The 26,155-nt window shown below is 40.2% G+C and overlaps 1 protein-coding gene across 3 annotated transcripts in view; it reads left to right on the top strand.

Moving 5' to 3' along the window:
- CCNY (cyclin Y) overlaps positions 1 to 26,155 on the top strand; it is a 124,605-nt gene that overhangs the window by 65,174 nt on the left and 33,276 nt on the right. Inside the window, exons 1-4 of one of the 3 annotated variants that reach the window (XM_065628001.1) lie at positions 6,166 to 6,215; positions 10,674 to 10,705; positions 12,058 to 12,092; positions 24,717 to 24,817. In XM_065628001.1, coding sequence (XP_065484073.1) covers position 10,705; positions 12,058 to 12,092; positions 24,717 to 24,817 — 137 coding nt within the window. In that variant the 5' untranslated portion in view covers positions 6,166 to 6,215; positions 10,674 to 10,704. Of the gene's footprint in view, positions 1 to 6,140; positions 6,216 to 10,673; positions 10,706 to 12,057; positions 12,093 to 24,716; positions 24,818 to 26,155 lie in introns of those variants that run through there. The other 2 variants (XM_065628000.1, XM_065628002.1) reach the window with 2 other exon arrangements.

Below are 26,155 nucleotides of genomic sequence, written 5' to 3'. Positions count from 1 at the left end.
CTTCTTTGCATAAATCATGATCATTTAAAATAAAGTTTAAGAAAATGGATAATAATGATGAGACATTGTTTTCTTCAGTCTAGTTTCTTTGCTCTCTCTTCTTTTTTAAGGTGTTTTTTTTAATTCATTTGACTAGGGTCAGATGAGGGAGATCCTCTTGGCTGAGGTACCCATTTAACTCTTACCAACTCCTGAGGGAATTAGAGTAACATAATAATGTTTAAAGGAATATTTTCATTACTGAACATTTAAATAGCTAATTGCTGTTAATGGAAGGGAGCAGCCCACCAGGGTAAAAGAGAAGCAGAAAGACGTAAGGTGCAATGAGACTTTTGAAATGTATTTCAGCAGCTTTTTCTGGGTTCACTGTTGGGGAAGCTCATCTCCTGGCCTGTGCCTGGAGAACACTGTTTCCGTTCCTCTTCCCACAGCTGACATCGGCTCAGTCGTACGGGCTGGTGCACCGACAGCTGCAGCAAAGCCGTCACTCTTTCTGCCAGCCGGAGAAATAACATGTGGGGTCCCGCTGGCCCCTGGGAGGTGGTGTAGGCGAGGGAGGCACAGCCAGGCCTCCCCATCCGAAAGCCCTGCCCTGGGCAGCTCTGTGAAAGCCCTTCCCTTCCCTCTCCCTCTGCTCCTTCCCTCTCCCTCTGCTCCCACCGCAGTTGTTTTCTCTTCCCTTTCAGTGGGCTCCTGGAAACGCGTAGGGCTTAAATCATTGCACATTGCTTGCATTCTTTTGATTTCTTGATAAGCAGCTTTGTGATGTTTTTGTTGTTTTCCACCCACCAGGCCATACCAGGCAGTTGTTCTGTAATGTCAGGCGGTGAGTGGAGAAAAGACAGCGAGAGGTTTACTGGGTTGTGTAGTGTCTTCTGTGGCATGCGCTGGACAGGTCTGTTCTTTTCGTACCTGAAGTCTCTTTAAATAACAACAACAACAAAATCTCTTCTGAGGTAAAGAAAGATGAATTTATTTCATCTTTAAACATATGATAGGTCATTAAACTGATATGCGACACTAACTGTTTCCATAATGATAGTGGTGGTGGTGCAGCGGCAGTGATGGCCTCTGGTCCCAGGGGTAAAGGGAAGGAAAGTAATTTCACCAGATTATTTCAGAATTGTTTAAGTCCGAAACAAGTGTTTTATACTTGGGTTAGACTTCAGTTACTCATTGAGTCAGCATCAGAGCTTTGGCAGTGCAAACTTGCCCAACTTTCATTGTTCAAAAGGAAGGAAATAACATTTTTCTGGTAGAATGAACACGCTTTCAGACCTGCTCTCTATGCTGCAGCCCACGTGCACTGTTATAAAAGCAGCAACTGTGTTGGTTTTTCCTGTTTGTGTCACGGCAGTTGCTCGGAAGTTAGCTGCTGCAGCACCCATCCTTCATCCTCTTGTGGTGCCTGTTTCTATCTCAGTAGACTCGTGAGTTTAAGAAACTTTGTCGTTGTTGTTAAAATTTTGCCAGAAAAGATTCTCATCCTTTTCTGGCTTTATCTTGCATAATGTATTCTGACCACAAGTCTTAAAACGTAGCTCTTTCTGAAGAATTGCAGCAGATTCTAGTGCAGTTTTAGAAAGTTTACAGATGTGCCACTGGGATTTGCCAAGGTTTTGTGCTTAATAATTTAAATATTGCCGTTTCTGAAGATTTTATAGAACTTAGGCTGGAGGCCCTTGGGATCATCTGATCTGACCCGCATATGAATCATAAGCCAGTAACTTGCATGTAGTTATTCTTAAATTGAGCCTAAATACTCATGTTGGACTGAAGCCTAAAGATGTTTGGCTGAAGCCATCTTCTAGAAAGGGAAAAACATCAACATAAGTTGAGCTCCTTGGGCATGGAGCTTCAGTGCCTAATTATGCTCCCTTTTTTTTTTCATCCAAGTTCATAATTAAGATCTTTCTGCTTTCATTTTCCACTGTTTTTGTTACGCTGTGCGCTAGATTACAGAGAGCTTTCAGTACTTTTTTTTTCTTGCCCTGTAAACGCACAAGTGAACTACAAACACCTCCTGGTTTTCCTTTTTCGTCAGCTAAATGGTTTGAACTCAGACTCTCATTTGAAGGCATTTTCTACCATCCTTCAGTTATTCTTGTAGCTCTCTTCTACAGTCATCTGAACTCTATTCTTATCCTTTAAGAAAGTGCAAACTGAGGCTGCATTCCGTATTTTTGCCTCCAGTAATGCTTTTTAAGACCTTGTTTTGAGATTTAAAATCTTGCCTGGACTTTAGCCCAAATCTGAAACTGAACTGTTTTACAGTTTGCTTCTTTTTCTGGCCATATCTGAATGCAGCTACTGTGGCTTCAGGAACTAAGTTTCTCACAGTGTCCAGGGTGAATCTCATTGTGATCTTCTTCAGCACAGTTGTGTACCGCATTAAGTTATATGCAAAATCTGCTTTTTCCCTGAAGAGAAAGTGAATTTATTTCAACGTGATAAATCAGAATGCCCATTATACTAACTGGTCTTTTGGCATGCTGCCAAGCAAGGAGGAGAATGCAGTCCTAAGTAGACTTGCATGTATTTGTAACTCTGGTCTTGCCCAAATCCTCCAAAATTGTGTGAATTCTATTAGGCATGTGATCTCTTAGCTGAATGTACTTGAAGCTGATTTTACTTTGGCTTACCAAAACCTAGGTTTGATATAAATGTACATCTGTATAGAAACAGGTATATGCATATGTATGTATACATGTACTAATAGACACACACCTTTGGTTCCTAATCCTGAGAAGACAAAACTCCTGAAATTTTCATGGAGCATCACATTGTTTAGGTGTGTACAGAATGGGAGTTATATTTTGCATAACTTAACAGTCCTTTAGAACTGAGAAAAAGAAAACCTGATCTTTGAACTACGAAAAAATGTAGGAAAATATTCCATACCTATTTAACTGCAAGGAACATCTACAGAGAAAGATTTTTGATGTGGACTGTCTATGAGACAGTGACTTTTTCTTAAAAGCTGATTTTGGAGTGCAGGGTAGCTGTTGGAAGAAGTATGCACTTAAAATCTTTCCCGTGTAAAGTTATGATGAGTCACAGAGCAGACTGCTGGCAATAGGGAAGATTTTTGTACAGATTTCAACAAATGAAATTCTGGCTCTCATTTTCCTGTCTTTCAAATAGTAGAGTATTGCTTGTGTGACTTTAAATCTCTCTCTATCTTTGACTATTCCATTACAAAATGTGTAAACCTTTCATATTGTGGCTGCTTCTCTTGATACTTTTGAAACACCAGAAAGAACTGTTGAGAGCACTAAAGCAGTATGAATATATTATTCTCTTTAGGATGGAAGTAACCTTTTGATGGATAATGCCCTTTGGTGAATAGTTACTAGTTCCAGATATGTGTCTATCATTTGATGTCTTTATTCTGTAACATGGTTTCTAATGACAGATTTGTAAGGATTTGTTGCCAGGTACAAAAAGGCATTTGTTTTCAAGTCGTACTGTAAATTAAGACATCTAAGACGAACCAGGGACTGAAGTCTTGTTTGTGTGTTGTGAAACTTCATCCGTTCTAATGCTCCTGTGTGGTGGCAGCGGTGGCGTGGAGTGGTGTGGCCCCACGGGTGGCCTGTGGGAGCCCTGGAGACTTTGCGCTGTTCCTCAAAGGGAGGTGGGAACCAGCCCCTCTCAGCAGCATTTCTTTTCTTCTGCCCACCTGGTGCTGGGAAAGCTGCCCTGGCAGCCTTCGCTGCTCCCCTTGCCCATGTCCTCCTCCGATTTTTGTGCAGGTGTTTTGAGAAAGATGGATGTGTTTGGTGGCTGCTGTTGCTGGGGAGGATGCGAGAGAAGGGATGTGGAGAGAAGAGGACACGTGGTGCTTTGTGGGGTTCTGTGGTGGGAAGGAGCCACAGCCACTGCCTGGCAGTGGGTAGTTGCCTCTCCCAAGATGGTTCAAAATCCCTGGTCTAACCTCTGCAGCTGCTGGGCTTGGGCCTTGCTGGCCTTCTTTCAGCTCCTCTCTGAAGAACAGCAGTTTATCCAAGAGCCCGTGCTTTTTGGTAGTTCATGTTCTTATTTTTGAGAAACCCTTTTAAGTCCTCTGCTGGTTTACTGCTTCTGCATAATAGCCTTTTATAACACAGGAATCTTAAACAGTTGCAACTTGACTGCAGGATGTGGCAATTGGTTTGGCTTTATTTTCAGCCCTGCTAGCAGACTGTCAGCCTGTACCGTGTTGTTATTACTCCCTGAGCAGATGATTTTCTAGGCCCAGAGGAAAGGAATGCTTGTCTGTTCAGGGGCAGTGTTTTGTAAGCTGAGTTCAGTTTCATGGTGCCGGTCCTATTTTGTTGACTGGATTTGTATTGCTGTACTTTAAAAGATTCATAGAAAAATCATCTGTAGTGGTTTAAAGTAAAAGTCATTTTTTGTTTATGGTGATTTATTGTGCTGTATAGTAAAAGATGAAGAGGATGATAAAAGACAAAGTATTTTGCAATTTTCAAATGCTGATTACTCTTTACTTAATGAATTGCATCTTGAATTCAGCTTAATGGAAAAACTATCCTGAAACGGAAAACAATCTTTACCAGCACTATTTATCTCAATAGATGATTTTTTATTCTTCTCTATGTCTAAATAAGGTGCATAAGGTAACAGGAAAACATTGTTTCTAATTCACAGTCCTTTCATGTCAGGACTCCTAGTAGTAAGATGACCTTCCTAAAATCTTTTCCAAGCTTGGCTGCAAACTGTGGTTTCTCGGAGAATCAAAATGATTTTCCCTTGAAATTCCTAGATTTCTTTTCCCTTATGGCTTTGATAATAATAATAAGACTCTTTTCCAATTGAAGAATTGCTCTTCTGTATTTCTCAGTTCTTCCTTGTAAGTAGGAAGATCATGTTTATTCCAAAGTTCTATCCAGGTACCAGCTGCATGTCCGGCTGCTCATCTCATGGGCTGCAGAATGCAGGGAGATGGAAAGGAAACCAAGAGAGGATAAAGGGGGAAAATACAAATAGAAAGTACATTTGTAAAGAGGCATGTGGTCAGGAGAAAAAAGCAGGGAAGTGGAAAACCTGGTAAATTAGAAATAAAAGAGGAGAAGAGAGTATGGTGATAGATGGTGAAGGAACAGGGAAAGCTGTAGACAGGAGAACTTGACCCCTGGTCAAATAGACTTTGTTTTGTTTTCATGAGACCTGGGGCTTAATTTCCAGTTTTGCTGAGCTTTCACAGAGATATGAAAGAGGAGTGAGAGAAACATAGAAAACCTGAGGTAATCACAGAAGATAAGCACATCAGAGCTGAAATGTAGTCTCACATAAAAGCCTGCATGAAATGCAAGAAAACGCATATCTAGAGAATGTAAGAGAGCCGAGGTTGAGATAGCCACACTAGGAGAGCAACCAAATGATAAAAAATGATGTGCCATTTTTAGTGGCATGCTTTCAAGTGGATGCAGGCATATGAGAGTTTTGACAAATTTGTGGTTGAGTGGAATTTGGGAAAAAGTAAATGCAATGGATTTTAACCTTGATAGGGAAAACAGCATTCATAGAAGTTTGTATAAGCTGTGATAGATTCAAATATTTTTTAGAAGTTGTCACAGCAAGGAATATGTTCATCTGTGAAGTATCAGGAAAACTCCAAGTTTTCGTAATCTTGACCATTTAGAACAATCTGGTCCTAGACTTGTTTACATTCAGCTGCAATAACTGCTTATTTTAATCACATCAAATGTTGGAAACCCATCTATCTACACAGGGTTACGTATTTGTTTTATAATACTTAATTCTTCTATAATTACATAAACCAAGCTGTGTTCTTGTGCTTAGCAATGGCTTTAGGGCATGGTGGGAAGAAACTGATGGTAAATGGATAATTCCTGATGTCTTGTGTACAAACTTCTCGAGCTGCTTTATCTGGTTTAATCCAAAAGTAGCATTTAGAACCAAAGTCTAATCTCAGAGATGTGTTGACACAAATGATTTGCTTGCCAAAAAGACCCACTTGTGTGAAGAAGGATGAAGTACGCCTCAAGATGAATTTTGTTTTACAATAGCTGCCTAAGTATGTAAACTTGGTCTTATTAAAAAGAATGAGAAAATCTGTGTATACCGTTGGATAATCATAAATGTTTTTGTGCTGTTGTTTCTTTCTTTCTTTCTAGATTTGAACATGGAATTCAACCCATCAGATCATCCACGGGCCAGTACGATATTTCTCAGTAAATCACAAACAGATGGTAGGTTACTGAATTTATTACAGTATATGCTATTGCAGTTATCTCTAAACCCTTTGCTAGAATGCATGTGATAACTTTTTAGCCTGACATTCCCTTCCCCAAAAAAGTGGCTTTTCTAGGCATCATGTTAGAGTTGAAAGAACTCACACCTTTTGTTAATTATTTTGTCAGACCAGTTATAGAAGGTACAGCTTTGAGTCCTGTCGTGTCCTGAAATTGTAAGTTCCAAGTAGTTGTTGTATCAGAACTACAAATATGGATAAAACTTAATTATAGTTTCTAAAAAATTTCCCTAAATCCAAAATTTTCTGTGTAACTGTTGGGGTTTTTTTAAACTCTGAACATTAGGCCAACCTTCTGGGAAACATGTGGGGCATATTTTCTTGAGAAAACGGCAGTTTACATTAGCTAAGAACACAATTCAGAGTTTCCTCCAGTATAACTGATACTGTAAGTTCAGTACTAGATTTTAATGACAAAACAATCCCCATCTCACCCAAACATTCTCTCTTCTTCTCTCATTATGGATTTGATATAATCGTGTATTTTTCTTGAGTATTTTTTTTTTAATTCATAGGCAAAATGATCCCTCTGGAATCACATCTGTTAAGCAAGCCTCTTTGATAGAGTTAGTAGAATAGAAGCCATTTATTCTGGCTCTTTCATTCCCTGCTGGACATGTATGACATGTTGTTTTAGAAGCAGATGAATAATCAATGCAAAACACATTATTTTCTACCAAGACTTTCAAAGCACTTTCTACATTGTAATTCTGACTGTTTAGTATGAGTTCTTTGTCCTTCTTTCTACTGCTTGTAAATGCTGTTTTTGATTTACATACTAAATTGCGATGTCAAACACATCACTTAAAAATAATGTAGTTTTCACTTACTGTATATTTTTTGCTAATTTTTGAGCCTGACTAGAACAAAGAGGATATACATTTAGGCCCTTATTGAAGAGAGATGATGTGAGGAGCTTTTTTGCCCTTCAGATTGTCCTTCTGAATTCAGCCCTGATTCTGTCAATGCGTTATTGTGTGGTTTTGGATGTGACTTGCCATTCTAATCTGGCTTGGTAAAATGAATCTGGCTTGGTAAAATGAACATGATAATATTTCTGTAGTACACTGTATTATAAAAATCGATATATGTTTTATAGTGTTTTTATAGTGTTTTGAGACTGTATAATCCCATATGTATGCTATACATTTCCTGTTACAGCACACTGAAAAAAAGAACAAAAATAATCCCAAGTCCAACCACTAAAATTTTGACCAGACTTGATGATTATTCTTACTTGTAGTAACAGTGGCTAATTTATTACAGTATGTAGTTACTTGTAAGCATTTTTTTAAATGACAGTCTGCACCAATGCTAAAGTTGGTCTATGAAACTTTGTACTAGTTTAAGTAATATGAAGAACATATTTTTGAGTGAGAACAATGAATTTAGTGAAACAATTTAGAAACATAATCAAAAGGAGTGTGAGATCTGTTTAGCTATCCTCAGTTGTGGTGGTAAAAATCCAAAATCTGTCTTGCTTGTACAAGATAAAAAGATTCTGCAAACATTTAACAGCTGAGGTTTTGTCAAGAACTATCTCGTTCTGGTGGAACAGGTCCCAGTAATAAGCATTTTGCTTGGCTGTACTTTGGGCCCATTGTGGAACCAAGGGAGCTGTAGTTCTCACAGTATTCAAGGATGTTCCCTAACACCAAAATGCTTGTTAAGAGGCAGACGTAAGTTTTTTGTAGCATGTGTAGGATGACAGCCTGCTGTGAAGCCCGGGGGACCCCCAAGGCTTCTTAAGTCATCGTAGAAGGGGGAGAGCTGAGCTGGCAATGTTGAAACCACAGAACTTGGGCATGTAACTACCTCTCTCCATTACTTGTAAAGTGTTGGGCAGGCAAAGCTTCCTCCTGACTGTAAGTGAAATTATTTCTATAGATAAGAACTGAAGACATTTAATATATACATATTGGAGAGCTGAGGGACATTAGGACTTAAGGTTTCGTCCAAGATCTGGCTATGACTCTTGAGTATTCATGATGTGTTTCTACACCAGGAAAGGACCAAGTCCATAACTATGTGCTAGAGTGACTTGGCAACATTACCTTCAGGCACTTCCACATCTGGCTTTCTAGTAGCCCTGTACTCTTTCAGCCACGCTGGTAATCTTGTAGGACTGTCCTGGCACAGGAGCTGTGCTTGAGCTGCTTTTGATCAACATGTGGGTGAAGAGCAACAAGCTGACTGCCCCAAATATAATCAGACAGGGCATGGCATCTCAGAATATTATACGGTCTGAATTTCCCATTGTTCTGTGAAGCTTGGATGCCATGCTAAGCACCTAAATCTGTCCTGTCCCTCCAAGTCAGTAGTCTGAATGCATCCTTAATTACCCGAGAGTTCAATGAAGCTGTAGAAGAGTTGAAGTTACAAAAAATATTAATTTGTTTCCTAACTAAAGTAGCTTTTCTAAATGTTTCCAGCTCTTTGCGGGAATTTTCTAGGTGCTGAATCTTACATGAGTAATTCTCCCTGCTTAGGGAGCTAGGAAAGAATATCACCTTTTACGTCTTTAACTTCTGTGAGTGCTTGATGCAAGTTCTCCCTTGTTTTCTGAGTCTGGCCTGTAAGCCAGACGGTGACTGAAGAGCCACACGCTGTATAGTGTGTGGTTGTAGTTAAACCAAGGTTTCCAAACCTTAGCACTCCAATAATGTAACTTCCTTTCTTTATAATAGCAAGAGGGCAACGTTTGCCACTTCAGGCTGCTGGTAAAGGTCTTTGCAGTAAGTGGGTTACAGCTCTCCACCTCTTCTAACTTACATTAGGCTTTACACATTCAATGTCCTGGCTAACTTTTGCAGTATCAGTGCAGCAGTGGGCTTCAAAGAGGATTTTGAAATTGTATTTATATAGCCGATAGAAGTGAAGTAAGCTGCCCTTAACTCTTTAGTGTTAACTAAGACCAGTCTCTTGTCTTGGATAAAACAAAAAGAAATTATTTACAAGGTACCAAAATGCGAGATGTTTTTATTGATATAATCCGCAAGCAGTTTGTGTTCAATCCAAATATGGATAACACTAAGTCTGTAGAGATTGCACAAAGTTAGTTTCTGTTACAGCTCAATGAAAAATACATGCGTACATACAGAGACACACATGTATGTATATGTGTGTGTGTGTGTGTGTGTGTATTTCAGGTTCTTAGGGACATGGTTTAGTGCCAGTCTTAGGTTAACGGTTGGACTTGATCTTCAGGGTCTGTTCCAACCCAAATGATTCTGTGATTCTGGAATGTATTTTCCTACTGTTGCGAAAGTTCAACAGTAACAGTTAAAAGTGCCTGCAGAAATAGGAACAGGTCATTGACCTTAAAATGAGGAAAACTAAGACAATTTGGCAGCATCTCAGTCTCCACTTAAAGACTTCCATTCCAACTTTCAAGTTTTAAAATGTTAGAAAGTAGAAGCTTAATTGCTTAAACTGACTGTAAATCTGTTCAGCTTCATTTCGTCAAAACCCCATGCCTGAAAGCCAAAACCCTGGAGTTGCAATTAGGAGTTTATGCCACAAAATGATGGTTAATTATAATGCTGTGGTCTGGTCTGCCGAAGACCATGCTGTGCTGTGTGAGCAGCACAAAGTGTCTTCAAACTGAGTGAAGCCAAGTGATGGAATTACCTGTTTACAGTCATTTTAGCTTGGCAGAAGTGGCCTTTTGCATTATGTAATACTCATCTTTCCCTTGCTTGTGATCACAGAAGATAGTGGTTATGACAAAATGGGTTTCTGCTGTAACCAATTCCCCATGGGTGTATGTCCACAGCTGAGCCTCACGCTATGGCAGAGTGGGCCAGAAGCACAAAGGCATGGCTGCTGCCCTCTAGTCCCTCACCAGAGAATCCAGGCGAACTGAATTTGTCTTATATAGGGAAAATAAGGGAAAAGAGGTCAGTGTGGTGCTTAGAAGAATGTGCAGCACAAGCAGTGCTTGAGCCAGGAGAAGTGAGGTGTGTGTATAAAGAAAATATGTTCATCTAGAGATTGGAAATAGCAAACGGGATTGAACTGTGAATGATATTCTTTGGTGAATAGATGTTTGTACTTTCATGGTGAATTGAATAATATAATGGATACAAAGGAAAATACAGAAGAGAAAAATTAAGGTAGGGGAAGAAAGGTGATTAAAATTGAATTTGGAATGTATGTGCAGGCTGTCTTTATAGGATTTCATCTGTATAACTGTTTGTGATTGAAATACTGTTAAATACTTAACTGTGTTCAAAATTTTGCAGTTAATAGGTGTTAATTTTCAGTTACCTACTCTATTTACATGCAGCTTATCAGAATTGTTTACTGCCTGTACATTGCAATATGCAATACTAGACAAATACTTTGGCTGTTCTTAGAAGTGAGTATCTGTCATCGTTTTGTTGTTTCCCTTTAGATTACCTTTGTCCCTTGCTGGTGATAAATGCAGTGAGTGGAACTTAAATGTAGTGCAGTGTTTTAGCAAGATTTCAAGCAGTTTAACTATTTACTAGATGATCAGAATTTTCCTGCTGTTCCTGTTTAATTCTGTTTCTTATACAATGTCCATAATTGTGGATCTGAGCATGTACTAAGTGACATGGCTAACATCTGTCATGTATGATTCTCCTTTCTGCTCCCTGGGAGGAAAATTATGTAAGGATTTTTACAAGTTTTTTCTTGTTTTCTTTTCATTTTATGTCTGCATTAAACACAATTATTTTGCAGTATTCACACATACAGCCTTGTTTATGTGAGATTGCTTGCTTATAAAAAAATCACAAATAACGGCTTCTCATCCAACAGGGAATGGACAGGCTATCCCACCATTAGCAACACTCTTATTTTGCTAAGTGCATTGGGTTGCATAGCTTTCAAATCATGTTGCACCAAAGTGCATTTAATCACCTACAGCATGAAACCATTGTTATCTTAAACCTGCAGTTTGATTTATATGTTAGTTGCCTCCAGACTAGTGTCCTAAATGCACTGGTATTTTTGCTGGAACAGAGCTCCACAGGCTCTCTGTGGGGTGAGTTAATTGGGAAAGTGCTTTAGAAAATCAGAGTATATTTAATCAGCTGTAATAAGCATTTGCCTGACAATTAAGACTCTATACATCTACCTCCCTTGTTGCTGTTTACTTTCTGAATATTTTGGCTAATTGTTGCTTTGACTTGCAACCCTCGCTTACGGTGACTGGTTCATACTCGCCAGAGTAATATATTTTCGTTGTTATATTCGACGTGAATTATAGTTTCAGGCTTGCAGCTGATCATTACAGGAGGCAGTGATATAATGCATATGGTTGCAAGGCTCCTCTGTGGGAGTTAGTGCACAGTAAGTTATGATGAGAACTTGCTAACTCCGTGGTGTAGCTGTTCAGGTGCTTTCAGACCTGCAAGGAAGCGTAGGCCACTTTGCGGCAAGGTCCCTTGCAGGAAGGCACTGGTGGCTCAGGAGAACCAGCACAGAGAACTGGTGAAGGATGGCTAATCCATTGCTAACTTGGACTGTAGCCTACTGCATATTAACTTTCCCATGCAGACCAATGCCTGATGAAGGTACCCAAGTGGATGAGAATTTTAATCTATCACCATGCTAATGAGCATAAATGCATTTACGCATACAGATATATGTTCCTTCTGTGTTTGATATATAAATATACTTGATTAGTGCAAAAGCAATTATAATGTTGCACATAGATACCCTCCTGTTCTTTTTATTATAAATGGTATGTAAGAAGCTTAATCGGGAAAAATAGTCATGTAATATTTCTATCATATTTTGTGTTTTTGCAGTGAGAGAAAAACGCAAGAGTCTCTATATAAACCACGTAAGTGAAAATGCCTCGCTATGCAGCTTTCTCCTTGTTGTCTATATGATACCGTAAATAAGAGTTATCACACATTATTTCCATATTGGTGAGAGAGTGCTGGTGTTTCAAATGTCTGTTCTGCATCAGGATTCAGAAGTATAGGTCTCGGCTTTTGAGTTAGTGGAACAGATCTGTTAGTTTAAAAACAGCTTCGTGCTCACAACCAGTGTACATAGGTAACTGGTTGACACAAATAGCTGCACACATTAATATGGTTTTTAAAATTCTTACAAAAACTCTCAAAACTTGAAATTACATTTGTGTGTAAGTTTGCTTTGGCAGAGAGCTGCAGCATTTGATATTTACACAGAAGTTCTGAATTGCCTGAACAGTGTTGATGCAATGTAAATGTGGATTGGTATGTGGTGCATGCCGAGTATGAAGATGGGGTTTTGATACACTTGTGGACTCTGGGTATTTTTCAGTTCAGTTCTCTTCTTTTTGAATCAAAATCTTGGGGAAGCTGAGAGCAAATCGCCGTTAGCCTGCTTTGGGACGGGACCAGGCTCTTTGCCCCAGTTAGTTCTGTTTATACTACTGAAGCACCTGGAACCAGTGCGGTTCCCAGTATGTTAGGCTTTGTGCTGAAATATCTGGAGTCACACCTCAGTAAAATTGAGGAGGGAAAGAACTAATTGTCTTCCAAATGGTATTTGCCTTTAGGGTAAATGAGGAGAAGTTCTCAACCTTTTCTTTATCTGGAAATATAGGCCATAATTTCATGATTCATTTTTAAGCCGGTGCAGCTGCTGAAAGAAGCAGATGTGGCTTATGGCCTCTGCATCCCTTTGTGTGGGGGTGAATGTTTGTGCAGCTCCAAGTAAACTGGACTGGGGTACAAATGCAGGTAGAGTCATCATGGCTAAAAGCTAAAATGGATCAGCTCCTAAATGTGATTCATTCCAGGGCTTGTACCTGCAGAAAGAGAGGGAGCCCGGGAGGCAGAATGAGCCGCTGAGTGGGGTGAGAGGCAGAGCTGCTGCGTTTGTTGGCAGAACTGGTTTGTGCTGAATGTTTCTGAATCTACTGCCTGGCTTCAAAAGCAAGCTGAGATTTTCATTTTCTCAAGAGTTAAGAGTTTGAGAAATCATGAGATACTGTGAGGCTTATAAAAGCTTTAAAGTTGGCCCCACCAAGGCTAGTGGATATTCTCATTCTCAGTGCTTCTCACCTTCTGTTCCCGTTAAACATTTCCATGGTTTACAGTGCATGTGAGGGTGGTTTGCAGTGCAGTTGTATTGTTATAAAACTACTTGTAGAGCTAATGCACAGGATTCCCATTAAACTTAATAATGTGTGCTCAGTAACTTGCAGCAGGCTTTTTAGCCTCAGACTTGGAGAGTTCAGTGCCAAAGAAATAAACGTTTAGACACTGCAAAGCAAGTTATTAACTGTGTTTCTGTGACAGTGCAACTTGTGTCATGAACGAAATTCTTGTGTATCCTGAATCTCTTCATGTCATGTAAAAGATGGATCCTGCATTAGGCAGACTGTGGGTGGATTCCTCTGGTGGATTGAACAAAGATGACCACCACAAATGCTGCCGGAAGCACGCTATTGCAAACCCTGGTATAAAATATTTCTAGGCAATGCTGGACTTGTTGCAGAAAAGGGAAGGGTGATCATGTCACTGAGGAGTTGTTAGAGCTCAGTATAGCAGCTTATGCAGTTGATACCCTAAGCACTATACCTCTTCCTAATTTTTTTTTTTCGAGTATCTTTCAAAGCATTGGCTAAGGTTGCAGCAATGTAAACTTCCCTCAGTAGTCTGGTTTAATGCTACCTTAAGTCAGACTTCTTAGTATTTATAAAGTATTATTTCTGAATTACAAAGCTAAAAATAACCTTTAGGAAGCTGAAGTCCTTACTATGCCTTTCTGTGTGTGCGTCCTTACAAGTCAATTCTTTAGCCAATACTCATAGATAACCTATATTTTCGAATTTGGCTTGTGATATTCAAGTTGTTACTTCAGCACACCCATGAGCATTAATTCAACATCTCCTAAATGTCCAGTCTGCTAAAGCTGATGCACAAACTGGTGATAATTTTTGAAGTGGTTGCTGTGGCCTTTAACCAGGAACTGTGTTTAGGTTTGTAGACTGCAGGGAACCATTGTTGTTTTCCTAGACTGACTTGTTTGAAGAAATTTGAGGAAATAGTTAAATTTAACAATTATATGTTACAAATTAAGGGTAGTATTTTCATGATAAGCTAAAATATACGTTGTGTCCTATTGGCTGATCAGTGCTTTTCCACCATTTTTCAGTGTGTGTTAAGTACATTTCTAGCAGGAGCTATTGCTACTCATCTGTTTCCTTGTTGATCTGAACTTCTGGGCCCCCACATCTGTGCTGCAGGAAACAAGCCAGAGGACATAAATTTTAGAGCGTTGTTTTGTCTTCCTTTTACAACAACTCCTCACCATAATGCAGAACTCTTCTCTTTTGTGGTTTTTGCATAATGTCATCTTTTTTTGTTGTTCTAGAAGTCTTTTATACTTTTCTCCTTTTGTGACAAATAACAAAGATGAGCAACAAAATATTTTTATCCTTTTGTGCACTATCTTACTGGTTTTTTTGCAGGCAGAGTTAACGTCCCCCAGACTAGCAAGAGAAGTATCAAGAAATGTTGTGCTTTTTCTTCTTTAACTGATTGTCTAGTTCTGTTTTTTAATAGATGAGAATAGTAGTTTATATAAATACAGTTTCAAAATGTTATGTGTGAAAAAAATCAATTTAATGAATTAATTTTGACTCTTTTTCATTTAAAAACACACTTTCTCAGTATGACAACACCCCTGTTCCTTTCTTGCTTGCTCTTGTTTGTAGAATATTTTCCTCGGCTGAATAGTTTCCTTTCATCCCCAAATACAAATAGTGGGTTCCCACTTTGATTTATTGCACCTTGTCAAGGGCTGGCAATTGTCAAGTTTCAGATGCATCTTGTCAGTAGGTGTGATGGGGAGGGGAATGAAGAAAAATTTCAATGCCTTGGGACAGTTGGTGAAAGAGTCTGGGATGCAAGTGATTTTCTCTTCCCTCCTTCTGTTTTTGGGTGACGACATGGGATGGAATAGAAGAATTCAGTCCATAAATGATTGGCTACAAGGCTGGTGCTACAGGCAGGGCTTTGGATTCTTTGCTAACCGCTGGTTTTAGAAGACACCAGGCCAGGCAGTGATACGTGGGAAAGGTTTATCTCGCAGGGGCTAAAGGATGCTGGGACAGGAATTAGCAGGGCTCATTTGGAGAGCTTTAAACTAGATTCAAAGGGGGATGGGGTTGTAGCTGGGCTTGCACCAGTGGGGCAGCACTCTAGAATTGATGAAGACCGGGAGGCCTCCCATACTCCTAGAGTGAAATCGGTGTGCTCAGCTCGCTCCCTGAAGTGCCTGTACACCAATGCACGCAGCATGGGGAATAAGCAGGAGTTAGAAACCTGTGTTCAGTCAGGAGATTATGATCTGGTGGCAATTACAGAGACATGGTGGGACAGCTCACATGGCTGGAATGTGGTCATGGATGGCTATGTCCTTCTCAGGAAAGACAGGCCAGCCAGGCGAGGTGGTGGAGTTGCTCTTTACGTGAGAGAGCAACTACAACGTACTTACTGAGTACTGTCCAGGGGTGGATGAGGAGCGAGTCGAGAGTCTGTGGGTGGGAATTAAGGGGCAGCTGGCAGGGGTGGCACTGTTGTGGGAGTCTATTACAGGCCACCAGATCAGGGTGAGGAAGTTGACGAGGCCTTCTACGGGCAGCTGAGCGTGGCCTCACAGTCACAGGCTCTGGTTGTTATGGGGGATTTTAACTACCCTGATGTTTGCTGGAAGGACTACTCAGCCAGCCAGCCTCAGTCCAGGAGGTTCCTCAAGTGCGTTGATGATACCTTCCTGATGCAAATGGTGGAGGAGCCGACTAGGAGAGGTGCGCTGCTGGATCTCGTCCTCGCTAACAAGGAGGGTCTGGTCGAAGCAGTAAAGGTGGGGGGCTGCCTTGGTTGCAGTGACCGTGAGATGGTGGAGTTCAGAATCTCCTGTGGTGGGAGCAGAATACCGAGCAGAATTGCAACCCTGGACTTCAGCAGGGCCGACTTTGGTGTTTTCAAACAATTGCTCGGGGAAATCCCATGGGCAAGGCTGCTTGAAGGTAAAGGGGCCCAAGATAGTTGGTTAACTTTCAGGGACTGCTTCTACCAAGCTCAAGATCAGAGCCTCCCGACACGTAGGAAGTGACAACCAATGATGGGACAAGGGGCAGTGGATACAAACTGGAACACAGGAGGTTCCACTTAAATATGAGAAGAAACAACTTCTCAGTGAGGGTAACAGAACACTGGAACAGGCTGCCCAGGGGGGTTGTGGAGTCTCCTTCTCTGCAGACATTCAAAACCCGCCTGGACGCCTTCCTGTGTAACCTCATCTGGGTGTTCCTGCTCCGGCAGGGGGATTGGACTCTTTCGAGGTCCCTTCCAATCCCTGACATTCTGTGACTCTGTGATTCTGTAATGGAGGAGACCAGCAGCTGTTCTTTTTTTTTGAATAGGGAAGGCAAAGGGAGAGGAATGAAAGTGGGGGTGAGAGGTTGCTGTGGAGAAGCTGCCATCTCTGTCTTCCCACGGAGCCCGGGGAGACAGACGACAGGTAGGGGTTGGTGCTAGATCCTTTGCAAAACTTCCAGCGTCCTTGTCAGTGCTGGAAGTTGCCTACATACAGTGTACCGGGCATGTTTGCTTTCTTCTAGCCTATTTTAATTTCTAAGCAGTTGTAGCAGACTCTGCTTCTCTTTCCTGTTAAACTGGCAGTTGTTTTTTGCTACAGCTTTAATGCTGTTTCAGTGTGCACTTGTCTTTTAATCTGCTTAGTCAAGCTGCTGAGGGGGATAAAGATGCGACTGAGATAGAGGCGTTTCCTTTTTTCAGAGAGGAGAGATTGCATCAATATCTCTGCTTGCACAAGGAAAGCAAACAGGAAGACATATTTCATGTTTTTTGGGGAGGGGAGGTAGAGAACAAGTGAATTTTTTACTATCGTTTGCAGTAGTTAGTTCTTTGTACTGGGTGATTATTTTTTTGCAGGGGGAGGGGGCAGGGCAGGGGAGGAAAAGTTGTTTTCTGTATCAAATCTTTCTAGAAATTTTCCCTTTCAGACAGGATGAAAATGCACTGTTTGCAAACGTACTTTGTTTTCTTCTTGACAAGAAATGGTAAAGTTGAATCTGTGTTTATGAGCAGTAATATCCAGTAAAAATAAGGGATATTTTTTGCATATTGGTATATTTCTGAAGATGAAGTAATACCCCTCTTCCACTTTTTTTTCTTTTTTTATTCTGGAGACCATTCAGCTTTGTAGCAACAGATTCCTTTCAGCATCGCCTTGTTTAGCAACCTGGACGTGACTTCCCCTGTCTGCTACCCAGTAACTGCATGTTCAGATCCCAGCAGACTAATACTGGTTTTATCATTCCAAATAGAAAAACTAATATCTGTATATAGACCAACAGTTTTTTCAGCATCCTGCGGAAAGGTTCCTGGGCATCATTCATGTCAGAACCTCGGTCCCTGTAAGTGACCCTGCAGTGATTCACATCAGGAAAAGCTGCTTCCCAGTGGCAGCCCTGCCAATAGGGGCTACTGGAGAACGGAGGGGCCTTTTGCTGTACTTGGTGTGGCACAAGCAATTTCTGTGAGCCTTTTTGCATGCTTTAAATGATGTATGCCCCCAAATTTTCCTGTCAGAGTGGCTAAAGAGGCTGTTCTGCTTCCCTTTTGTAAAACTACTAGGCATGTGACTGGTAATCACACACTCTCAGCTAGTGGTTATAAGAGTAAATGTGGTACATGCTGAAGTGGGAACATAGTCTGAAAAGTACTTTAATCTGTGACAAATGCAAAGCACAACATAAAATGTGAAATTTTGTTTTTGTGAAGTGCCTGAGGCCGGCTACTGTAAAGGTTTATAATTACTGTCCAACTTCCCTAAGATATGTTAATTAACATTCCTTACTCAAAGAGAAGAACAAGATAAACTACAAGATAGATTAGAGGTTTCTCAGGTGTTCTTGAAGCTCTCCTGGAGACTGCTTAACCTGCTCTTTGCCCTCTCCATTGCAAGATCACAAAAAGCAGGTCTAGAGGGGGGGCCTTTATAGGCCATCTGGCCCATCTGGCAGATTTCTTCTACTGATGCCATTCGTAACTGATACTGTTTAAGGTGCTTTTTCAGGCTTCCAGTAAGTTAGAATCAACAGGTTTTCTTTAATGGCTTACTTAAACTTACTGTTTGAAATGTTTTTTCTAAAGTCTTTCAGCCCCTTGCTGCTTTTCCTGTCCTCTAGGGTGAAGAATTTTACCTCTCCTATCAGCCTCAAGGCAATAAGTTATATGAAGTGGCAAATTTTTGTAGGGGGAGGAACAAAAAATAACTTTTAAGGTGGAATGAGAGCACACAGGAGAGTTATTTTACAAGGTTGCTATATAATACTTGCTGTGCTGGGAGGCTAGTGAAGTCCCTCTGGTCAAATTGCACAACACTGGCAATTATGCGCTATGTAAATATAAGCCTTTGAGCTGCTTTTAGTGTTCAAAAAAATATTTAATCTTTCCAGGTTTGTAAAACAGGGTGCTTTATCAGTGGCTAAGTAGAGCCTGTGTGTGCTGCAGGAGAGTTTCCCAGTGGTTGCTGAGCCCCCCAGGAGCTCGAGGGTGCTCTGACATAGTTTGCTGTAGTTTACATGAGTAAGGACAAGCCTAGAGAACAAAAAACTTGCAAGTACAGATCTAGTCTAAGGCATCAGTTTTGGACATTATCAAACATGGGTGAGACTAATCAACTGAGGACGAGGTTGAATTATGTCATAGACTGATGAGGTACAATGGGTATTACTTAAGAGTGGTTGGACTAGGTCTTTTTTTTATTGTAGGTGTTGGCACAAAAAGGTAAGCATACAATGGTTCAGTTTCCTGTAGCATTTTTTCAGTTGAATATACCCATATCTAGCCACTAAAGGTAGACAATTGTGCTGTAGTATCAAATTATGCAAGCTGAAAATAAATGCAGAGCTTTGCACAGCTGTGCAGAGAATTGTGTTGCATGGCTTGCTTGATTTTGGAAACACTTTGACCTGTAAAATCGTGTTTCTTCTGTGAAAAATGTTGTCAGAACTAAATCATGTCCCGAAGCAACAGAAGATCCCCAAGATAGGAACCTCCCTTTTCCAGGTCAGAAGTAGTCCTGGTATTTTTGCTTGCTGTTGTAATTTGGCTTCTTGTGTACTTCTGCATGCCAGTTTTCCCTGTTAGCGTTTTGGCCAGCCACTGCTGCCCGCAAGCTAATGGGCATGTCTCCCCAGACGGGTGCAAGCAGGCCTCCGTTTTTCCATGGGGGGAAATACTATTTAATAGTACCTTTTAAAATCACGCAATAACATATACCTCGTTTGATGTAAGAAGAGACAGTACTATCATAATTTAGGACAGAAGCTGCAAGTTCTCTTGTGATGGACAAGCGCAGAAGAACATTTAAACAGACGAAAGCTCCTCTGCCAGGCTGGAAGCTGGCTGGCTGAAGGCCAGCGCCGGTACAAAAGCTGTGGAGCTTCATTAGGGACGTGTTGCACCCAAATGAGCAAATCCTGCTGAGCACCAGGGCAGAGCACCACGCTAGGGGTCCTGGAGAGCTTCCAGGACAGAGCCGGCTGCTGCCCCCGCTGCTCGGCTCTCAGTGGGAGTTTTGGTCAGTACACACCCGTCCGTTAGACAATTCTACCCAAAACCACCCTGAAATGACTATTTCAACAAAAGAAATAGCAACACGCTCCTTTTCCCCACAAATTTAGGTTTAATTTCCGAGTGATTCTAAAATGAAGGCTGAGAGGAATTAATCCTTTTGTGTGTTCTCATTGTGAATTAGGAATTTGTTGTGATTCCTTTCGTAGGAGATACATAGAAGCAGTTCTGCAGAGCTTGCGTGATTTTGATGGCAAACGAAGCCATTCTATTTCCGATAAGATGTATTTTTTGTAGGCTTCAAGTAAATCATATTGTTCAAACATCTTAAAATAGGCACGATTTGGAAAGTTGTAAAGTTTCAGGATGAAGCTGGGAGAGAAAAATAAAGCAGTGATATTTCCTTAGTACTAGATGTGCAAGGGGGGAAAACTGCTGTTTTTAAGATCTAGAAACACCTGGCATTAAATTGAGTCTTGATCTCTTAGAGCTTGTTCTGTAACATATGTAAAATCTTAGCAAGTTAGAAAGAATTTTTTTCCATTATACATATTTTTCTGTAAAGACAGAATTTCTGCAGAACAGCTATTATGTCTTCATTGTAACCTATATCGGCAGTATTTCTTAATTAACATCTTTAGTTGAAACAAGAAAAATGACAGCTGCTTCTGGAATAGAGCTATGAATCCTCTCCACCAAAAGAAATCACAAAATGATGGAAAATTGTTCCAGAATTCATCTCAAGAGTTTGTTCAATCTGTCGTCTTGCCTCAGAGCATCTAAGATATTCCTGGTGTATGTTTGTTTTATCTTTTCTTTACAACTTTCAATGATGGAGATTCTGTCACTGCTCAAGTCACGGAAGCTGTCTCTGCCATTAGGAAAAGGCGATAGTTTGGATTTGGTGTCTTTTTGCCATCATCACCTGTCATACATTCATGTCCAGTCTTACTTTTCCCTAGTTCAATATAAGCCTGCTCTTTCTTATCCCATCCATAATGGTCATGGAGAACAACATGACCTTCTTTGGAACTCCCTTCAACATGACTTAAGGCCAATATTGCTGCTTTGTTCCTGGAGAAAACCTCTCCAGTCTTTCAGTTTTTCCTTCTAAATGAAGTTTTTCAAACCTCTGATTGCTGCTCTCTCCTCTTGACTCTCTGAAATCAATTAATCTGTCTTGAAATACAGTGGTCAAAACTGAACATAATATTCCAGCTGAGCAGAGTGGAGGGTGCTCCATCACGTTGTATACACAGTAACTCTCTTTAAAAATCCTGTATGATCTTTTTTTTTTTTTTTTTTCAAAAAGAGAGAATTTGTCGTCATATGATCTGCACATCCTTTGATGACAGCCTTGGCAGTTGCTTGCCATATTTAGACAGATGGTTCTTCTCTAAGTGTACAGCCTTGCTTCCATTCTTAATTGATTGCAGGGATATACTTTTGTACAGACCACTTCCCAAATTTGCCAAGATTGTTCTGCATTGTAACCTTGTTTTCTAATAATTTTTTTAGTCCTCCAGAAGTTAATGCCAGCTGCAAATACAGTAAAAGTACCTTGATTCTGTTTCTAAAGTTATTGCTCAGTATTTTATATTGAGTAGACCAGACCTCTGTGGAATGTCCCTTACCTCAACTTTCCAGTTTGAAAGTGATCCCTGGGTAACCAGAGGATAGTTTTCCAAGTAGTTTTTACCTACCTTGTTTTCCTTGTTCTGATCTTCGGGAATTCTACGCAAGATGGGAGTCAGAAGTCCTGCTGAAGTTGGGAAGCATGACACCTACTGAGTCTCAGCTTGTGTACCAGAATATTACTCCTGCAAGTTAAAGTACATTTAAAGTGAATCCCACTTCATGTCAATGAGGTGATTTTCATTTGTCAATATAATATGTGCAATAGCAGAGATTGTCAAGGCTCCACATGTGTCCTGTACTTCCCCATGATGGTTCAGAAAAGGAGTTGTACCCATCCTTTTGTTCCCCCATATCAGCCTTAGTGATGGGGGAGAACCGGAGAAGGATCCCATTAATGTTAGAGGGTTTGAATAATTTCTTCAAAGGCTCTATAGTCTTTCTCAGCTCTTCTGATTTTTCTTGCGCAGAGCCCGTCTCACTTGCCTAAATGGAAGATTTTTGTGGTCAGATGTAACAGATTTGAAATGCGAAGGCACTAAGCTCTTGTACAGTTTTGGGTGGACTTATTCCATTGGAGTGGACACAGAAGAGGGTTTCTGTACAGGACAGCGCTGAATACTGAGGTGATGCTGAGTACCATCTTTTGTCCTTTGCAAGGATGGAGAAGGTTCCTGTACAGCATTTTATGGAGGTTCAGACAAGCTTATTTGGCTGAGCTGTGGGACTTGAGATGTCTTTCAGCTTAATCAAGCTAGAATATGAAACCGAGGGTGTTTTCCAGTAATTTGGAAAAGGCAGAAGATCTACTACCTGGCATACCATATGGCTGCAGTTGGATGTTAAAAAGAGCAGAAGCTGGGAATGTTGATCTACCGATAGGTGAGGTATTCACATAGCACAAATCTATATATATACCCAAGATAGTAGGTTTATACTTGGCACCATCTTCAGACTGGGAGAGGTGCCTCTGCCTGCCAAGTTGTTATGAGCAGGAGTGAGGTATGAGACACCACATATTTTTCTGAAGTGTGAAAAGTTCTAAGCCTGACGGAGTGTGATGTGGGCTGAAAACTGTGGAGAGTTCTCTGATGTGGTAGTTTCAGGAATAAGGTGCTTGGCTCTAATTATTGACATGTATCAAATGTTAGAGTGCTGTTTACATAAGAAAATTTAAATCTGATAGTGGTGTTGCTACAGGGTTGTTTTCTGTTTGTTACTCATACTTGCCTTGAATGAATCCAGTCCATTTATCTTAAATTTTATCTAAACCTTTAAAACGTGTTGACACATAAAATGTAGAATTAAAACTCTCCATGTGCTTGCTTTTGTTGTTGTTGGGTTTTTTTTTTTAAATGATGCTGAAATGTCTGTACCTCTCCCTTTTTTTCCAACCAGTAAACAGTCTCATTTTCAGCTGTTTTTAAGTTGCTTTCCCTTTATCGTGCCCGCACAAGGTACTCAACAGACTAATCCACAAATTTGAACTAAGCTGTGGTAGAATAAAAGCTGTAAATCACCAGTCCCCTAGTCATTCTCTCTGTATACAGCAATGCTAGATAATACATTTTATGGCATTAATGCTTCTAGTGCTTCTAAATTTTCTGTTTCTTGCCTTGCTTAACATATAATAGCTTGGAAGGTAGATGGATTGTGAGTATTACAAAGTACCTTTCCAAACTCCTGGAGAATTTTTGAGACACAATAATTTTCATTTTCTCAGTAAACTTTTTGATTTCCAAGAGAAGCAGTTCAGCCTACGATTTTATTGGTCAAGTGAGGGGCCTTGATAGAATTTGTTGGTAAACTTCCAAATAATTTGTACATTATGTTTCTACAATTGTAACAGCTTCAGATTTTTTTTTTTCAATTAACAGAAGACTTTGAATGCTTTTTCACTCATAGCTGGGAAAAATAGAAAGATGACTCGGCTGTGTGTAGGTTTTACCAGGACTCTGTCTCTTCTGTATCGTAATGAATGCTGCCTGTGGAAAATGAGATGTTAGCGAGATGAAGAAGTGCTGGCACTTGTAGTAATATCTGTTTTGGAAATGAGGCAGAGGAAGATGTACTGAGGTAGGAGTCACAGGACCATGGTCTAGATACTTGTTTGCTCTGAGCAGGTCGATGCCTGTGGATTCCACCAATGGTATTGACATTGGTCTCTCCATTGAAACACTGGAAACATGCATTGTAGGGCACATTAAATTTCCATGTTGATCTGCCAACTGAATTTTAAACCTATTCTGTTGTAAGTAAAACGTGTAATTTGACTGGTCTTAACTTTCCTGACACAGGTTCTTGGTCAAATTATTCACTAGTGCAGGTAGAATAAGCAAGGATAAAGTCAAACAGCTCTAATGACTGTGGCAGCTATTAGCTGATATGATGAAACTGTTCTGTTTAGACCAGTGGAGTGTTGGCTGCTCTACACAGCTGAAAGAGAAGCCCTGTCAACAAAAAATACTTGGAAATACATACTGTTGTCAAATGCCATTTTGCTGCTGAGCTTTCCAATGTTTTCCTACAGTAGTGCAGAAATAGCATTGAAATCTGTTGAAAACTTTTTCTGTTAAGAGATCTATTTCTTTTTTATTTGCATATCCATTTTCTCTTACATCCTTTGATCAATTTTCTTCCTAATAATCTGATCTTGATTAATTTTTCTCAGTTTTCTCTGTTAGTTTTTAGAGATTTTAGTAGTTTTACTGTAAAGACATCTTTCCCCTACTTCTTTCTGTTAGAGTTGGGGGGGTGGGTGGTTTTTTTTTTATGTTTGTTTAATCCTCTTTTCTCCAATAATGGTTTTATATCTGTTCCTAGATCAATCTTCATTGTTAACACAATTTCCTTTTCAATCTTCCACTTACTGTTTTGGTATGAGGATAGAAACATAGGTCTTATTCATCTTTCCTTTCCAAATGTGTGTATGTATTAATATTTGAGTAATTCTGCACAAAAATTTTTGCATGGTTTTGGGGAAGGAGGGACAGAGGGGAGATCAGGACTTCAAAACATGAGTCAAGGCTCACGTTGTGATTGTTGTGATTGTTGCACTGGTAATTATTTCTGAACTTTCTGAACTACTTCAAAACATGATCACATTACTGTGTGCGTCGTTGTGGGAGACGGACAAATTTGTTTTTTTCTAAATTCTTACGTCTCCTCAGAAAAATGCTTTGGTGTTACATAATGGCCATTGTTCTTTTGCATGTTTTTCATAGCATCCTCCTGGGCAGTTGAGAAGGAAATACAGTTCCTGCTCCACTATTTTCCTGGATGACAGCACAGTCAGTCAACCAAACCTCAAGTATACCATCAAATGGTGGGTTTTAGAATTTTTTTTTTTTTTCCTAGAAACTACATTATGTATATATATTTATGTATAAATATTTCTGAACCGTTACTAAGCAAGCTTCAAAGGTTTTAGTTTTTGAAGTAGTAAATTTATTTAATCCAGTCATGCTCCAGAGGCAGTGAGTAGGATGAGCAAAGGTATTACTCTTGTTTTAAGTCCATGCAGAAAAAAAACCAATTATGGATCTCAGATTCCAGCAGCTGAAATCCTTGTGCTTCAACATTCGACTGGGTACCTGCTTTGGATGAATTCTCAAAACTTACTTGGGTTCTTATTTATTCAGAATTTTGGAACTATCTGAAAGTGAAGAGCTCTTTCCTGTTCAGGAAAAAATGCTCATTTGCTAAGCTTTCCTTCCAGTTTTCTGTTTGAAATGGAAATAAATTGCCTCCAGATTCATTTCCTTATTGAGTACAAGGGCACTGGCAGTTTATTACACAGCAGTGGGGAGCTTTGTATGTGGAGCACACATGAGCTTGCCCTTGGGTGATGTCTCAGATGATCATTTCAGGTTTCACTGGTGCCTTTTTACATTTGGAGAGAAATGAAATTGATATTTATAGGATATTGCTATAGGGTATTGTAAGGGGAAAAAATGAGAAAACAAATGCTCAGGCATTTTATGCTGTTTGTTTATTATGATTGCTGATATACTCTCTTGAGTTGTTTGTAGGATGGTTACCTTCGTATACTCAAATGCAAAAATTTATTAAGACAAAATCAGTGCTACACAGATATTTACATGAGAGGCAAATGTATTCAGGCTAACACATCCAAAGCAGTTCGTAATGCTGGTGGTCACTAAAACACATTCTTAATTTTTCTGTTTAAGGAAAAAAGAAAGGAGTGGAGAGTGGAGGGATTTGCAGTCAGACTGCCACCTAATTCCTCATCAGCTATTTCTACCTGAAATATAGTCCTGCTTTTCCTCAGGTTTCTTTAACTAGTAACTTAAAAATAATTCAGATGAACACCGGAAAGCTTTGTGGGTTTTTTGTTGTTGTTGTTTGTTTTTTCCTTCTGGAATCTCATAGTCTTCTGGTCTAAAATCCTTTGCATGGAGATTTTTCTAAGTGCAGCCTTCTGGGTGGGTTTCATGTCCCTTTTTGCATCAGAACTGAGACTGCCCGTGGAAAGAAGAGATGGGTTCAGTTGGCTGCAGCAGCCGAGCAGCATTTTCAGTGGGCCACAGCGGCCAGCAGCAGCCTGGAGAAAGGGGAGCCAGATAGACGAGCTGGGGGGGAGCGAGGTGGTGACGTTCAGGGGCGACTGGGGTTGCTTGGGGGGTGGGAGCTGAGGGGAGGA

The sequence above is a fragment of the Caloenas nicobarica genome, chromosome 2, assembly GCF_036013445.1.
Source record: "Caloenas nicobarica isolate bCalNic1 chromosome 2, bCalNic1.hap1, whole genome shotgun sequence".
NCBI classification, from domain to species: Eukaryota; Metazoa; Chordata; class Aves; order Columbiformes; family Columbidae; genus Caloenas; species Caloenas nicobarica.
Note: the sequence above shows the minus strand (reverse complement) of the source record. Positions and strands in the feature narration are given on the sequence as shown.